Source organism: Chelon labrosus (assembly GCF_963514085.1).
Source record: "Chelon labrosus genome assembly, chromosome: 23".
Taxonomy (NCBI): domain Eukaryota; kingdom Metazoa; phylum Chordata; class Actinopteri; order Mugiliformes; family Mugilidae; genus Chelon; species Chelon labrosus.
In genome coordinates this window covers 11,902,921-11,920,556 of record NC_140356.1, presented here as the reverse complement: position 1 = coordinate 11,920,556, position 17,636 = coordinate 11,902,921, and the positions used below count along the sequence as shown (strand labels likewise).

General features: G+C 43.2%; 2 protein-coding genes across 2 annotated transcripts in view; one reads left to right on the top strand and one right to left on the bottom strand.

The window, feature by feature from the left end:
* The window catches only part of wnt5b (wingless-type MMTV integration site family, member 5b), a gene marked incomplete at its 5' end in the record, with an annotated part of 79,050 nt that overhangs the window by 32,531 nt on the left and 28,883 nt on the right, over positions 1–17,636 (top strand). The window contains one exon of the mRNA XM_084573934.1: positions 7,068–7,161. The remainder of the gene's footprint in view (positions 1–7,067; positions 7,162–17,636) is intronic.
* On the bottom strand, positions 11,083–14,704 carry fbxl14b (F-box and leucine-rich repeat protein 14b). The gene has a single exon (XM_084573424.1). The coding sequence runs from the start codon at positions 14,117–14,119 to the stop codon at positions 12,917–12,919; it is 1,203 nt and encodes a 400-aa protein (XP_084429550.1). The 5' UTR covers positions 14,120–14,704; the 3' UTR covers positions 11,083–12,916.

Genomic DNA, 17,636 nt, shown 5'->3' with positions numbered 1-17,636 from the left:
GCTGTGCACCTACCCACTATAGACTGCACGTATAAGATGGACGTTTGAAAAGTGAAGCCAGTGCTGAATTGACTTAAAGTACAATACCACATATGGCCACTGGGGGCAGGCAACAAAAAAATGACAAATTCACTCATAAAGTAAAGTCATTATACTAAAATTGGCTAAATTTACTTCTGGGTCCTTTTAAAAATAAGTTCATAACTATGTAGATATTAGGCATCAGAGAGAGGTGTTGGGTGTCCACCCCTTGCTCCGCCCCAGCTCCTCCCTCTCATTCAAATATAGTCATTTCTGGCTCCAAACAAATCTAAACACAGAGAAATTTCCAGTCTTCCAAGACAGTTGTCCTTCATCAACATCTGTGAGTTTATTTTTTTTCTGTAGCATCAGAGTCTTTCCTAGGTTTCTGTGTGTCCTAGGTGTCTCCACAGACACCAGATTTAAAACTGCAAAATACAAAGAGATGTACCTGGTGTTGATCGGCTCAATCAGCACCACACTATAGCTACGAAGCTACTTATAGCCGAAATGAACTGCAGCATTTGTTATTATGACTATATGCAAAATGAACACACCTACCTAAGAGTATGGTTTGCATCCAGTCAGCTAACCAATCTGTCATGTCTAAAACATACAACGTGCATACGGCGTTGGTACGAGAATCAAGCAATTTGCAGAAAAGCAGACGACTAGATTTACCAGGTTTGCACAAGACCTTGAGTTTTTCACTGACAGTCCGTCTCATACATCCTCATTGTTTCTCCTGCCTGCTTGCGAGACAACCGGCGCACATGAGCAAACAGGCAGTGAGTGTTTGCTGTTTGACAAGTGTGCATGTGTGTGTGTGTGTGTGTTACAGAAAAGATGGTTGTCCTTTTAAGAGGCCAAATGATGGAAGGATTGTGTGTGTGCGTGTGTGTGCATGCTTGCATGTGTGTTAACAATGTACCCTCATGTCCCCTGTGTCAAAGCCTGGCTAAATCAAGTGAACCATGCTGTGTGTGTGTAGACGTGTGTGTGTGTCAGAGTGTATGTGCCAGGCCAGATCAATATGAACTAATCAATAGGAGAAGACAGCTAGAAGGACCTTGGGGACGGCAGATACACACCTGGTGTACACACACACACACACTCGCAGCCCTTCTTTGTATTCCACGCTCAGTTTCTCTCTTTATCTTCCCTCACTCCACCTCCCATGTCTCTTTCTCACTCTATTCCTCTGTTTGTCTCTTTTTAAAATCTCTGTCTTGCGCAAACACACTAATTATCTCCCTCTTTTCGCTTTCACACAATTGGAGCTACAATCATATATGTCACTGCCCGATTTTCTTTTCTACCTCGTCGCTCTCTGTGCATCTTAAGTTTATTTTATTTATAGACACAAACAAATTGATTGTTAAGAAATCTGACGGACTGGCCGCATCAGGGACTCGGTTCGTGCTTCTCGCCTTTGGTAAAGCTGAGACAAAGAAAAAAAAATCAGGTACGACTTTCCAAACATGACTCACAAAGCCACACGGCGCTCGAGTGGCAAACAAACCTGGTACTGCAGGTTTACTGCAAACCCTATCACACTAAAAACTAAGGTGCATCTGATTATCCTCTGTTGTCGTCTGTTTAATCTTGAATGTCTGGTGTCGCCAATTTTGACTTTAACTTTTTGATCATGATTGCATATGGCAGCTCTGAATTCTTATGGAAAGAAAAAACGAGTAAGACTTGAATACAGGCTTTTGAATATCTGATCCTTGACTCTTTATCTGAGTTTGTGAATCATTAAAAGTTCAAATAGAAATAAAAAAATGTGAAATTACACAACTTTCAATTGAAAGAAACCGCAATAAAAGCAAAGAGATGCAAACTGTACGAATACTTTCCAACATGTAACCTCCCAGCGGCAGAGACTTCTTACAGATATGCACATGAGCCATTTAAAGAAATCTTCTTTTTTTTGTACAAGAGTGCATAAAGCTTTTTGCCAAACCCAGAGCTGACAGGCTGGTTATCAGCAGGCACACCACAGCCCTGGTGGACGCTGTGACTCTGAGGCATTTTCAGCTAAATTCACTCAACATGCAAATTGAAACTGTAATACATTTAGTGGGAGATAAGAGCACTACTCTGTCTCAATAATGCCTTTATGTAGTGAATATAGTATAATCGTTTGATGGCGATTTTCTCATGGTTTGAATGTCCACTTCCTGGGTTAATTGGATTGAACAGGAAGCGACCCGCACTCAAATCAAATACAGGTCAGACTTGCTCAGGCTAATTTTTATTAATTTAATTTGCTTCAGTATGTTTAGAATTTCTTCTTTTTTTAGATTAATGACAGCAGCACTCAGCAGCTCTCTATATATGTTTAGAGCCGGTAACCCATGTTGCCCCAGCAGGATCTGACAATGTCCCAAAGAGCTCATTTTGAATATTTGTTCAGTGAAGTCAAGGTCGGGAAAGTCCATGACAGTCAGCACCCCGTGGTCTTAATTTTCTTGTGAAGGGTTATTATTCTTCTGCCGTGTGAATCATTACTCACAAAAAAGCAAATATGAGTGTGCAGCACACCCTGCAATAGACTGGCGACCTGTCTAGGGTGTACCCCGCCTCTCTCCCGATGACAGCTGGGATAGGCTCCAGCCCCCATGGGACCCTTCACAGGACAAGCGGTTACAGAAGCTGAATGAATGAATGAATGAGTGTGCAGCACGTCTCCTAAGAGTGGAGGGCTAGTACTCTTTGGTCAGGGTGTAGTTGATTGGAACCTCCCCAGACTTCACTGTAGGCTTGATACACTACAGTCACCTTTGTTTCCTTTGAGACAGTCTTCATTTACTGCTTCAAATCTCCAAATAAACTTGTTTTTATCAGTAAAAAGGATATTTTCCAGTCATTCGCTGTGAAATGTTGGCATGTCGAACCCAAAATGACCTAATTTTCACCTCCTCAAAAGTGGTTTAGAGTGGTAGTGGTTTACACCCTTTTTTCTGAGGCCGCGACCTTTTGCTGATTTATCAGGTTTTGGATCTGTAAGGAAGTTGCTTTTCTATCTCTCAGAGAACAAAGGTTGATGTATTGATCTTCTGGCGATGTGGTCACTTTTAGTCTGCCCGATCGCGGGCGCTGACCCAGTGGCCGTAAAAGCGCTTTAGATCTCCGCCCTACGTAAATCTTCCGGTGTAGCCACAGTTTGCTATTAAGGAAGGCCCACTTTTGATTTGATGTATTTGATGTGGGTGTGCCACAATTTACCAATTAGGTGTGGTACACTTAAATGCTTAAATGCTTAAATGCGGTTTATGCCTCTGCGGGACTAGACACAGTAACCTACGCTGGTGCAAGCCAATTATACTTGTGCACATGTCAGTCTGGCTCACTCTGTAAAAACAACACCCATTAATTTTTGTTTCTACTTCCTGTTTCACTTTCTACTTCCTGCTTCACCATCAACAATAGCGGCTGAAACTTTCGCTGAAATTTTGCCAAAGACGAGCCGTACAAATGCTTGTAACTTCGACCCTCCTCAGTCAATCTTTCCTTGATGTGTTCCATCTTTATTTATCCAAAACAATTAATTCAAAAATTGCAGAGATGAAGAAGCAGCCGGAAATACTAAAACTAAAATATGCTACTACCAAGTGGACCAATCACAGCGTCGTGACGCGTAGTTACATAATTTCTGGGGATGTGCACGTCAGGCTACGGAATTAGCACAATTAATTATGAAGCTTTAGCCCACATGTGATTAGCTTAGCTTAGCACAAAGACTGTAAGGAGGGGAGTCGGCTAGCTTGGTCAAAAGAAAAGTCCGGATCAACAAATAGTTCCAGCAAAGCTTCGTAAAACTATGTGTTGTTACATTTCTCTTTAAACTAAATAAATCACTTATAACAATGAGTCAATTGAGCTTTAGAGTTTATGGTACATGGATGTTTATGATGTTGGACAGACTAGACAGTATCTGCTATGTTATGCTAAGCTACACCAAATCATCTTTACAACAAAGAGATACAGAGATGGGGGTGATCTTCAAATACACCTAATTTATTTACATGAGTTAAGTTATGGCAATAAAAGATCATTTGAATCAACTTAAAACAATAAAACGCTTGTCCAACATTGAAGGTTTGGCCAGGATGCAACTTCCAACCTCTTCCAAATACTCTTTCTCTTCCCTTCTAGCTTAGTGCCTAAAAAAAAGTTCTGAAACATCATCGTTGTTAACACGGTGAAATCTGTTCCGATGCACAGTGTTTCCTGTCAAACATGTGTTAAACCCCACGCGGCTGTTGCTGCAGTTTTCCTGTCTCCCTTTCTGCCTATTTCTCTTTGCCTGAGTGGATCGTGACAAATTTTAAACTAAATAAAGGGGAAGCAAAAGTTTCTCTTTATTGATGCTTGAATGACAAGCTCAACTGACAGGAAGGTACAGAGAGCCGGCGGAGAGGCGCGCTCCGACTCCGAGTGTCTACGCGCATGCATTATGCACGTTCACCTTCAATCACGTGTGCACAGGAAGACAAGCACACACAGGCACACCACACCTCCCACGCTACCAAAACACTGCCTCACCTGACAAATTAGAATGTGTGCGAGCCTGTTGGTTTTTTTCCTGACATCGCAGGTATCTGTCACATTTCTGTCAGAGCTTCACGTGGTTTCACATCGAGACAAAGAAAGCTGAAAAGAACCCCTCATGTCATTCTCCTCTCCCTCCCGCTCTCCCTCCCTGTCCATCCTCTCTTTCCTGCTTTCCTGTCGTTCTCCGCTGGATGCTGCAGGAGCGAAGCAGGAATAGGGAGCAGAAGTCGGCGTCACACGCTGCATAATTCTCAGGCTCCTATTGTAATTGCCGAGGCTTTTATAAAAGATTCAGCAACGACGTCCATGGTTTGATTGTGAATGAAGGAGGGTCTCGTGGTTTCAAATGAAAGATTTAGTGTTGTTTTCTCATCCAGTCTGTAGGATAGGAATGTTTTAGTGAGCAAAACGTAGAGCTGGTTAATGCTAGGTATGTAAAATGCAGCAGAAGTGATAATTTGACAAACGTAGCTCACACTAAAGAATAAAAATACAGAATAAATCTCTTAAAGATAACGCTAATGTACAATCTGTAAGAGTCTTTAGCTATAACGCTAGCGAAGTCAGTTGAGAGTGGATTGAAAATGTTGCCTAATGAGCAAAAGGCCTAGAGCAGTAGAGCAGCATGTGATAAATTAATAAAGACTTGAACACCCACAGGATCTAATGAGTGAAGGTTTCCATAGTCTAAATGTTGAAAAAGTACACCAGTGTTCAAATAAATGAATTTTGATCACGCCAATCACGTAAGAAATGTTACATTCTGTAGTTCCAGCTTCACAAATGTGAGAACCTTTCTTCTGTTTTATTTAATAATAAATTGACTATATCTGGGTTTTCATAATAACAAGCTATTTGAGGATGACATTTTGACTTTGCAAAACTTGCAGTGGTGTTTTTAGCAGTGCTTGCTAATACCGGTCTGTCTGTTGGTCCACCCGTTTTGTCCAAAATGTAATCTCAAGTGTGTTTTGCTATCCGTCCGTATGCTCATGCCTGGCATTAACACATGTCTCCAAAATGCATCTCCAGATCTGATCTCAGTTTTGTATATTTCAAGTGTTTGTTGTTGTACAGAGTGCAAAACTGAGATATGCATAGAAGTTTGTTCTCACTTCTCAGGCTGTTGGGAGTTCTCGCAGCTTGCTCTCAACACATCAACCGGGCAGAACTTTTTTCTCGTGTGGTGTCGGGTTTCTATTCTGTGTAAGGTCAGAAATTGGAAGTGGGCGTGGTTAATGCGGAAATGCTAGCTGTGAGCTCCCAGATGCTAATATTAGCACTGTGACTGCTAATCTCTCCTGGATAGAGATCGGCATGCTGCGTCTAGGTGCACGATGAATGAACGGCGTGATCCGAAGGACGCGGTCGCCAAAAATATGAAAATAATAAGAAAAGTGCCTCTCGTCCATATCCCGCATCTCCCACAATGCTTAGCGTGTGATGTATTCTGCAGCGGGCGGGCCTTATGAGGACTAGCCCGGAGATCGGCACTTGATTTTCTTGTGTATAAATTACCTACGAGAAATTTTTTCTTGTTCTTGCAGCCCTAGAAGGGAGAACAAATTTCTCGCTTCTCACAGAGAATGTAAGCAGCATTACTCTTGTCATATTATTTTCTTATATTTCATCGAATAAGCTATCGATCATTAAAACGTAACCAACTGGCTGACAATCTATAATAAAGCAAACAGTTGTTGCAGTGATAAACCGAATTCAACACGTCTGTGAAAGACACAGTTAAAGAGGAAGAGTCACGCTGGGTGGGTGGGTGTTTGCGGAGGAACAATGGCAACCATTTCTGTTCAGAGTTGTCCTTGCAGAAAAAGAAGAACTAATTGTAATCTACTTGTTTTTAAAGAAAAATCATAAATAATGAAACACCTGATGTCAGTGTTCCTTCGTCTGCTGTTAAAGTTTGGCACTTTGAAATGGAAAGAGTTAGTTTTGACCTTCCCCTAAATTCTTACCTTTGTAGAAAAGCAGCTCATTACTTTTAGAGGAATGTGAAGCAGAGGTGTGTGTGTGTGTGTGTGTGTGTGTGTGCTTGCGCCTGGTGTCCGACTGAAAATAATTAGCTGGTCTGCTGGGCAGCTAAAGTCTGAGAGAGGCAGTGGCAGGATTTATTTTTATTATTTTTTTATTTATTTTTTTAGCATAAATACTTTAGATATGTTAGTGTTTTGCCAACTATTGTTGAAGTTAAGGCAGATTCTTGGATTTCGGTAGAGTTTGGTGTGTGTGCATGTGTGGGGTGTATGTGTGCCCAGACGGTATTTTAACATGGCTAGCCGACTTCTTGCAGCCCACAGTTAAACAGTGACTCACAGATTCCTTTCTCCCTCTCCCTTCTCTTTCTCACCAACCTCCCTTTTTTCCCTCATCTCCTTCTTCCTCTGTTCTTTTTGTCTTCTTTTTTTTAACCTTGCTTTTCTGCCTTTCTTTCTGTCTTTGCCTTACCACCTCCTCTCTTTCCTTCTCTCCAGGTTGGGTGCTGACTATAGCAGACTTTACAGGACAGAGGTGCTTTTTCGTCTGTTCCTCCCCCTCTGCTCTCTGACGGTGCCAGCCCTAAGCCCAGTAAGTTACAGTAAGAACACACCACGCTCCTACTCCTGACCTTGTGCTCTTGTCATGATTGTTGATTTGAACAGTTATGTCCTAAACTGCAAGATTAGATCTGATTACTCATTATCTTTAATTACTGACCGGCATTGATTTGCTCAGAAAAGCAAAAACCGAGATGCCCCAAATCAAACGCAATGCCAAATGTTCAAATGGACTTCAAAGAGCCGTCTACTGTACCTCAGCGACACCTCAACACCAGGTGCCGCAGAGAGGGGGAGGAAGGGGGGAGAATAAAAGGGTGGTGGGTAGAGAGGGAGGAAGAGGAGAGAGATGGGGAGACTGGGCACAAAAGGGAGAGGAGTAAGAGAAAGAAATAACAGGTAAAGAGAGAAAGGGAAGACGAGAAGTAGGCGCTTGGAAGAGAAGAGACAGGAAGGGGAAAGGCTTTAAAATAAGTTGAGACGAAAAAGAGATTAAAGCTGGCCAGGGAGACAGGCAGAGATCTGAAAACAGAAGGACAGACAGCACGGCAGACACGGGAGACAGACAGGGGGCTGCTGCAGCCGAAGACATGTGGGGGAGGGCGGTATAACACTCGGCTGCTAATACCTCTGCTGCTTTGTTGTCAAGAACCCCAGTTCCCCTTTTAATGGCGAACTACTCCTTTAATGATAGCAGTAAAACACACTCACGCACACGCATAATGCTGTTCCTCTCCGCCCGACAGGAAGTGTGGTTCAGAGCACAAACGCGACGAGTCACAGTTCGACTTTTACAACTCGCGGGTCCGACGCGCACACACCAAAGTTCAGACGCTTATGAAAAGATTTCGTCAACAGCGACCTATATGCGGCAGAAACGCGGGTCTTTGTCTAACTCGGGAGCCTCTGAGTGTTTGAATTAACTTGTTTAGGAGCTGTCAGTCACTCAGACAGATGGGAGTTTGAGGAAAGAATCACACTTGTTGGAGGATATATTCTTAACATGAAACCTTTTTTAGTTGGGGCTTTTATTCTAGAGGCCCTCTGTGCAGCGAGTGCACAAAATGTTCTGCTTTTTGAGATACACAGCACTTGTACCTGGCAGTCGTATAGTGCCTTGCTCAACCGGTTGTGGTAGCCATCAGGACAGGGAAGCTGAATCAGATTGAAGTTTCTCTTTGCAAGCCGTGTAGACTAGATTTAGACAGAAGATGCTGTTTCATTAGCATCTGCTCAGTATAAAGCTGGAGGGTGAAGACAGTTAGCTTAGCTTAGCATAAAGAGTGAAGGCCAAGGGAAAGGGTTAGCCTGATTATTTCAAAATGTAGAAAATATGCGTACAGGGATGTGTGCTTTTACTATTTCTTGGCCATTTTTTAGTCATTTCATGGAGTTTTGGAGATGATAGTTTTTTAACTGATTAAACAAACCTACATTATTTCATAAAGTTAGGCGACAGGAAGCCAGCCTAGCTATTTTCTCCCCGCTTTCATTTTTCACGCCAAGCACGGCTAAAACCAACCAATCTCCTGGCTCCGACTTCATATTCTGCTGAAAGCCCGAGAGCAGCATCAGACTGCTTCTAACTCTTGGCAGGAAAAGCAATAAATATAAAAAATAAAAAAATAAAAAAATTCCCAAAACTATTTTCGGGGGTGGATTTGAAACTCCAAAATCATGCGCACGGAATCTCCCAGAAAAACTGAACCAAGACTGCATAGATGTTTGGTTTCACTGGCTGTAAAAATGTCACAAAAGGGAAGCAGAACTGTGCTAAAGAGGAGTAAATATGGAAGTGCTGAATTCCAAATGTTCAGAAGTACATGTCATGGTAGCTACTACATTAAATATGGACTTTTTCAAAGATATCTTCGCCTTTGGTGACATTTTTTTTCTTGCAATTTACCTTACTGTCCATGAGAAGAATAAACATCACCTGTGCTCTTTTCATACGATGCAAGGTTAACACGCACTGTACACAATGGGAGTGATACATCCTGCTCTGTAACTACATAAAGCCGAACAAAACTCCAGAGCCCAATTCACACTCAGCTCTCTCTATTCAAAATGCAAATTGAGACCGCAACCTATACAATAATGGAGGCGTTTGTATTCTCCTCACAGATGGTTCAGGGAAATTGTTTCGTCAGAGTCAAAGACATGTTATAAAATGGGGAGAAATGGTGCTTCACAGGTGGCCCGTGCCACCTCCAAGGACTCACAACGTGACAGCAAGGAGGACAGAGACGCAAGGTGACCTAGTGTTAAAACGCGACAACCCCTCCACCCTGTCGGTGTGTCCTTGGGCAAGACGTGAGCTCCCCTAGAAGCTCCAGCAGTGGGGCTCCTGGATCAGAGCGCCGACCTCTGACCTCCCAGTGGAGGGTAACGGACAAAAAGAGATTTTCCCTGTGGGGATTAATAAAGTATCACATTATCATTTGAATGCGGCTGATTGTATCGTCGTCAGTCTACACCCCACCCGCAGACCTTTCTGTAGAAATGCGCGATATGACCTTGTCTCTATTTCTGTTTGGGAAAGGTCTGCACACGCAAATGTCAAATGATAAAGAAACAATTGCCCGCGTTGCACGCCTCGCACCTCACACTGATGGCACGCCTCTTTGAGTTTTTTTCATTTTCCAGTAGTTAGTGTAATGCACAGAAACCGTTAAAACAACACTACGGTAGTTTTTGCAGCTCTCTTAGCTGCCGTTCTCTCTGCAGCTGATTTTTAAATGTTTCTGGGACAAAGCGGCACAAAATGTCACAGACAAATCTTTCACATCTCAGTGTGCACCCGTTGCAGTGCTATTGCACAAGACCAAAGGGCAGCTTAAGCAAACTTAAGAAACAGCAAACACTGACATTCTGTGTGTCTTTCTTTCCGTCCCTCTCTCTCTCTCTCTAGCGCGCTCTCGCTCTCTTTCTGTCCCTGTGGTCAACAATCCCTCCACTGGCCTTTATCCCCAAATCCCCATGGACAGAGAGTCAGGAGAGCGAGAATGCTTAAATGCTTTGAATGATGGTGTGGAATGCTAAAAAGAAGTGTGTGTGTGGTGGTGGTGGTGGTGGTGGTGGTGGGGGGGAGCAAGAAGAAGAGGAGGGAGGGGGGTCTCCTGCCTGGTCTAGGATCTGGTATGCGTGACTGAACAAGAGGAGGAGAAAAGAGGAAGAGAAGAAAAAAAACAAAACCTGCCTTCCTAACTTCTAAAGACAGACAATGGCTACTGACTGGCCTGGCAACCCTCTGTGTGTGCGTGCGCGCATGTGTCACTTCACACACAGGACACGTCCTGATGGAAAGCAGAAAAGAGGGGAAATCTGCTCCAACCAACTTTCAGATCTCGCTCCTCGGGGCCGCACAGAAGGCAGCTCCGCCACATGTGAAATAAAACGCAAATAGCCGAATCCGCTGAATGAAGTCAACCTTGAGACTTAAACGCTGCCCTCCCGGTTGAGCTGAACACCTTTTTGCTTTTGCATGCGGGGATAAAAAAAAAATAAAAAACCAACAAAAAAAACCAGACGCTGGTGATTAAAAAAAGCAGCCGGGTAGAACCGTTTCCTATAATAAACGCCTTGGTGATAATTAATTACACAGGCACTGCAGCCAAATCAAGACGGCAAGCATCCATTTTGAATCTGCTCATAAATAATAAAACAACACAAGAGATTTTTTTGTTTTCTTTCAGCCCTTTTGAGGAGGAAAAAATGCACTGATCAGGGACAAAAAGAAAAAAGAGATGCGTGGGTGGCTATTAGAAGCAACGTATTAAAGACCTTATTGTTTTAAATGTTCTTGAATACGGACATATCATTGCAGAGCAAGACGATAGCAGTTCTGACTGACAATATACATCACATCACCTTATGGAAACACACATATAACCACAATTAAATGCTGCACAAAAGTAATCCACACCGCTCTCTTTTCATTCATTATATAAATATCTTTAATTGTTTTAACCGTAAGAATATAAAACAATTTAATTTTGGGATTCTGCATTTTTTTTTCTTTACAAACACATAATATACAGTACATCTTCTTTATTGTCAAACACACACACACACGCACACACACACACACGCACGCACGGCTTTTTTCAGCAGGACGCACATCCGTATATTAATTTTCTAGCAGGTCATTGCATTACATTAAAACGCACACACACTGGCGTCAGCGTGTGCATGTGTGTACAGCCTAAATGCATGTGTGTGAAAGAGAGAGAGAGAGAGAGAGATGGGGAGTGAGAGGGGGAGAGAGAGAGATAGAGAGAGAGACGCATTCAGCTTGTAACCCGAGACGGAGGAGAGAGAAAGAAAAATAATCGATTGCTGCTTATTCTAAAAGGGATTCGGGGTATTTTTATTCAGAGAGAGATGCAAAAGGAAGAAGAAAAAAAAACAGATACCCCTACCCTCGTTCCTCTCTCTGTACCCCACACCGGTGAGAGCACCATGAAATGCAACCTGTATTAACGTGGGAAAATAAAAACCATGACACAAGCCCTGATTCGTCTCGATCAATAAAGGGTAAGAAATCACTTCAATTTGAAGTACGACGCTCTGAAGAACATTCACTGACGTTTATCTCCAACAGCATCCCTTACAAAAAATACCCAATAATCCTATAAGGACATACACTTGTGTTTAATAATCATGTCTTTCCCCACTATTACGCTCCTCTTTATATCTCTTTATCATTATAGAATCACTACAGGTATTTCTGAAAGGGCTTATATTCTCCTCCGTGTTGGTCAAAGCTTGAATACGGCACATCTCTGACGGGCGTTAAAGTTTAAAAAGAAATTTTAAAAAACGGGGGGCTCTTGCACGCGAGCATGTATTTTGCATAAAGCGACGTCCTCTTGTAATCTGAGTAGATTTTACAGCTCGCTTTCCCTTTCTCTCTCTCTGGGAAATTGTTGCTGTTTATGGGGGTAAATTAACAAAAGGTAGTTAGATTGTGTCCTGGTCTCCTTTCTCTAGCTCTGCTCGTGGAAGGAGGGGAGGGAGAGCGGGAGGAGGGGAGGGAGGGATGGGGGAGGGGGCAGACACAGTCCCTTTAGGCACATTTTCTCCCAGTCTCTCATTCTCGCTTTCCTTCTTCTTTTAACAGTATACACCCTTTGAAAATAACCACATACGAGGTAGCCAAATGTATTTTTAGGCGTGATGGCTGTAGTGGAGATTAGTCGTAAATGTCTCAAATAAATGTCTTCAAATCCAGACTCACTGCAAAAATAAAAGTCTCACACTGAAGTTTTAAAAACCTCTCTTTGCTTTGAGGAAAAAAAAAAAAAGGGAGTTTGGGTGGACGCAAGTTTCATGTCCATAGTGTGTCAGGAAACGAAGTAGATTAGCCTAGCAAGAAAAAAAAAAATAACAATCTAGTTATTCCAGTCCAAAGTTGTGAGATATTAAAACTCAATATGAGATCAAAACATTTGTTAACAGGGATTTTCATGAGCTCATAACAAAAGTTTTAATTGCTTTTCTACCAGGCAGAATATTAAGTCATATCAAACACTAATTTAAAATCCTGCAAGGCCAAAAGAAAGAGAACTGAAACATTTGAACAGAATAAAATCTGGTCACAAGGGAGACGCACACCTTACACAGGAGGGTAAAAAAAGAAAGGAGGATTTCTCTCTTTTTAAATAAGAAAAGAAACTTCCCCGCCTTTTCATTCCCCCTCCTCCTGCTCCTAAAGTTCCCCTCTGTCCCCATCCGAGTCAAAGAAAAACAAAAATACACACTCACACCAAAACAAACACTTCCAATCACCTCACTTTCTCACTCTCTGTCATCTGCCAGAGTCCCAGGTTCAACACTTTAAGGCAGGGGAGCTGTGTGATCCTCTCCAGTCCCCTCTTGGTGATCTTGGTACATCCATATAGGTCGATGCCCGCCAGCTGGGTCAGATGGTCCGCTATGAGCTCCAGCCCTTTGTCCGTGATGCGCACACACTGTCCAATGTTCAGTGTCCTCAGCTCGTGCATCTGCCTCACCATCCGGTTTATCCCGTCGTCGGAGATGTGACACGAGCACAGGGACAGCGACTTGAGCTGGTACAGCCCCTGGGCGATGTACGCCAGGGTCTGGTCCCCTATTTTGTCACAGAAGGAAACGTCAAGCCCGGAGAGCCTTAGGGTGCCCATGGCGAGGTGCATGGTTCCCGTGTCGCTGATGTTGTCACAGGAGCGCAGGTTGAGGCTCCACAGGGAGGTCATGTGGGAGAGGTGGATCATCCCCGCGTCTGAGATCCCCCCACAGAAGCTCAGATTCAGTACCCGGAGCTTGGTCAGCCCCTTGGAAATGTGTTTGAGTGACAGGTCCGTCAGTTTCTGACAGTCTTGGAGAGTCAGGTACTCCAGGTTCAAGCAGCCCTCTGCAGCGCTACGGGTCATGCCCGCCAAATGTCCGATGCCCACATCCGAGACGTGCCTGCAGGACCTCAGATTGAGGCTCTTGAGCCTGTGGAGGCCCCAGGCTATCAACAGAAGCCCAGTGTTGGTGATGTTGCTGCAGCCACCGAGCTCCAGGACCTCCAGGTTCTTCAGATACTGGGCGATCCTGCCTAGACTGGAATCTGTGATCTGCTTGCACAAACTCAGGTTCAAAACCCTAAGTGATGGGATCTCCTGCACAAATGCGTGGCCCAGCCCGTTATCCGTGAGGTTGTAGCAGCCGGACAGATTGAGTGACTCGATGTTGGGCATTCCCTGGATGACATAGCTCAGGCTGCGGCGCAGAGACAGGATCTGGACCCTCCGGATGCCCCTGGCCTGGAGGCTGGGGAACAAGGAGGGATTGGCCCGGCGGAGGTGCAGCTTGGCCTCCACCCCCCTCCACACTGACTTGTGGTAGGATGCGTCCCTCCAAGCGATACACACTTGGGCTACCCTGCCTTTGTCCCTCACGTCCAGATAGCTGAAAATCATGGCCAAAATTTCCGGGAAGAGGCACGAAATGTGCGTCTCCATTGTTTTTCAAAACCCAGGCATATAAGAATTAATACTCCACACCTCCAAGGCTGAGAAGAGAAGATCCCACTCAAACAACCCCGGCTCTTGCAATCATGCAAAAGTATCAACAGTCCCAGTTATCCACAGAAGTGAAAAAGAAATTGGAGAGTTGTGTGTGTTTCTCTCTCTTTTATTTTCTCACACTGAACTGTGCAAAATCGATCCAACTCTCTCCAATGCCACGTGATCCGATCTGGTTGCGCAGTAGGATTCAAATGTATTAAAAAAAAAAAAAAAAAGGAGAAAAACAAAAAAAAAGCGTTTATTCCTGCCTCAACCCCTTCTCCGCCAAAAAGAGGAGGAGAGGGGGGCGAAAGGAAGAAGGAGGAGGAGAGGAGGCAGCGTCAATCCTTCCCCCTCTCTCTCCCTCTCTCAGACGACGCTTCCTTGTATTATACCTACAAAAAGCCTTCCTCTCTCCGCCGTGCGGGGATCCAGACGGTCGTACATTTCAAAATAAGAAAGTAAAAACAAAACCAACAGTCTCAGCGCCGCCTATTAAAAAGCAGCTCCATGGTAGAAAAGCGGAGAAGATAGAGCCAGATTGGCTTTGTAGGCAGAGTGAGAGAGAGAGAGGGGCGTCCTGGGCTCAAAGCCTTTGTCTGCTCTTTTCAAACGGTCTTGGCAGGAACCCCGGCACTGTAGCTGCACGGGAGGGGTGAAGGGAAGTAGCGACATTCACATCGTGCGTTTAAAACTGATTCGATTGCGAACACCGCTATTATGTGCGTTTATAATATGTTAACCCACCACTGAAATGCGTGCAAAATTATTTAATAAGCGACGCGGTGTGAGATTTATTTGTAAATGTATCGACCCACCCCTACCCCCTCCGTGTCACGCAGTTGGTTTGTCCCGCCTCAGCTGGAACGGTGCGAACAGTTTCCCTTGGAAACCAACTTCTTACAATTCAGTTCACTTTGGGCTTTAACCCTTTGAGCGGACCACACAGGAAACACAGGGAAGCCAAATGGAGAAGCCCTTTTAAGTCCTCTTACTTGGCATGAACATTTAGTATTTATTTATTTATTTATTTATTTTACAGCGGCTGTGTTGTTATTATTGTTGTTGTCGAACTGCAAGTAGAGCGTTTCTAAATCGGCCCTGGAACAAAATACAGTGCTCTTTGTCTCATGTTAACACTTCTATCAGCTGTCCCCCCCTCCTCTTTTTTTTTAAACTTTATTGCAAAACCAGAAAATAGATTTCCAGATGCCATCAATCAACCTTTCATCAGTCAAATATTGAGAGGCTTAACTGTGGCTGAAAATCAGCAATAAAGCAAAACACATAATACTCTTAATAATAATATTGGAAACAATGTCCAACCAATAAGTTAAAATCTCTTTTAATTAATTTCAACATGCTTTATTGGTTTGGTGTTTGGCTCAGTGTTGCTAAAGCCTCAAGACCGGCGTGTGTTTCCTTCATCCAAAAACACACACAGTTACTAACAACAACAGTTTATCAACCAGATGTTTCTACACACTATATAAATAAGATGTATACATTGACTTGCCAGTTATTTAGGTACACTACTGAAACCAAGCACTTAATCTTATCTTTATGGAAGTTATGGTGTTCAGCATCTGTTTAAAATAACAGAGAGTGCAGTTAATTCAACTGCGTTTTCATTTTGGAGGCCGCAGCTATTAAACTGTATCGTGTTTTTATTATTTTGACAACCCTCTTGTAGTCGGTAGTCGGTGGCTAATTCGAAGAACCACTTAACTCAATCCAGCTCCACAAACTCAAACTGAGCTTTATGACAGTCATGAAAGCTTGATTTAGCATATGACTGTTATATTAGAACGCATGCGTGTACCTAATGTTTTGGCAAGCGAGAGTACATTTTAATCGGACGCGGTCTCAGACTGTTGTGGTGTTAAAATACTCCGTAAAGTGTTTTTTTATTTAAAAAAAAAAAAAAAGGAAAAAGTTCATTTCTCTCATGTGTCTCTCATAAAGAACCAAGCTAATCACTTTGAAGCCGTTTGCCTCACATCTGGCGTTGCTTATGTTTTGATACTTGAATCATCAAAGACTCATTTTAGTCCTGCACCAAGAATATATAATAGATAGCTATATAGATGTTATCTAATAATGCTTATTCACGCTCTTGAACTCTGCAGTGGGTCTTGCTCACTCTCAAGCAGCCTCAGTTTGTGTGTATGCATGCATGCATGTGTTAAGTCTTTATTTGTACTTGTGCATGTGTACATATACACAAGGACATACGTCCGTGCATATGTGGCCTTTATATATAAACAATATATTTTTGTACGCTTGCCTCTCCCCATCTCAGCTGTTTGTAGGCTTCTTTATATGTGTGTGTGGGGGGGAGATAGATAATATGACAGGGGAGCCGTTTGCTGAAGCCCGTGGAGTGTTGCAGAGTGGTTGAGGGAGAGCAAAGTGAGAGGAAGAACCATATAGGCAAAAAAAAGAGAGTGAGAGAGATAGGAAGAAGAAGGCAACAGTGATCAGGTGAGGATAACTGAGAGGGAGAGGAGCCGCACAAACAGACGTTTTTACATGAAAAAGACAGCCGTGCACATCTGACAACAACTCTCTCCTCCCTCTCATCATCGCTGTCCTCCTTCAGGATGCTCAGTTCTGTCTTAACACGAAGCCCATATGTTTGCTTAAAGGGTTGTTAATCCCTTTGCTAATTTCTCATGACCTTAAACCCTCTGAAGTGATCCCTCTCTAATGCGACCCGCCTGAAAGAAAAAGGAGACCAGATGTTTGTGTTTCGTGTAAAAAAAAATCATCCCAAAGCTCAGCCTGACTTCACAAAATGAAACAAATATCTCGCAAAGCTGCAGTTTCCTTAGTACAAAATCCCCCTTTTTTATGCTTTTCATCACTTGCTTATGTCATGGTAGATATGTAATACCTGAGCACATTTTATTACAAGAAAAAAAAAAGGTGTTCGTGTTCATAATAAGGAGAATGACCAGACTGACAGAATGAACCCGTACCATTAAAAGGCCCTCTTATGTAATCAGGAGTCGTCCCACAGGTTCTGCTTTCGTCGCTAGATTATGCATCATTTCAACATACATCAAAAATATCTCTCTCTAGCTGGAGGAGATTTAGTCACAATCACACCTCTAGACGAAGCTCAGATGTAAAATGATGATATTGCTCTTCAAAAGAAATTTAAAGTAATGGAACGGCGTGGGTTCTCCATTTCTGTTCTGCGATCTAAGATTAAACCTGAACTCGGTGTAAAAGTTGTGTGCAGATTGCTGAACCAAAGATTGCTGAAACCATATCGCAATTAATCAGCGTTTGCGATGTCTCATTGTGTTTTAAAGTCCCCATGAACTAGCAGGAGAGTACTATTTGCTTCTGCATATTACATGTTTCCAGTAATAACAAAGGTAGGGAGGGTGGGTTTTCCCTAAAAGCCTGATCTGCTCTGATTAGTCGCCGGCAACGGCCTGAGCAGGCACTGCCCATAAATGTG

What these genes read in the sequence shown, in the direction of transcription:
- fbxl14b (XM_084573424.1), bottom strand. Translation starts at nt 14,119, where the DNA reads ATGGAGACGCACATTTCGTGCCTCTTCCCGGAAATTTTGGCCATGATT.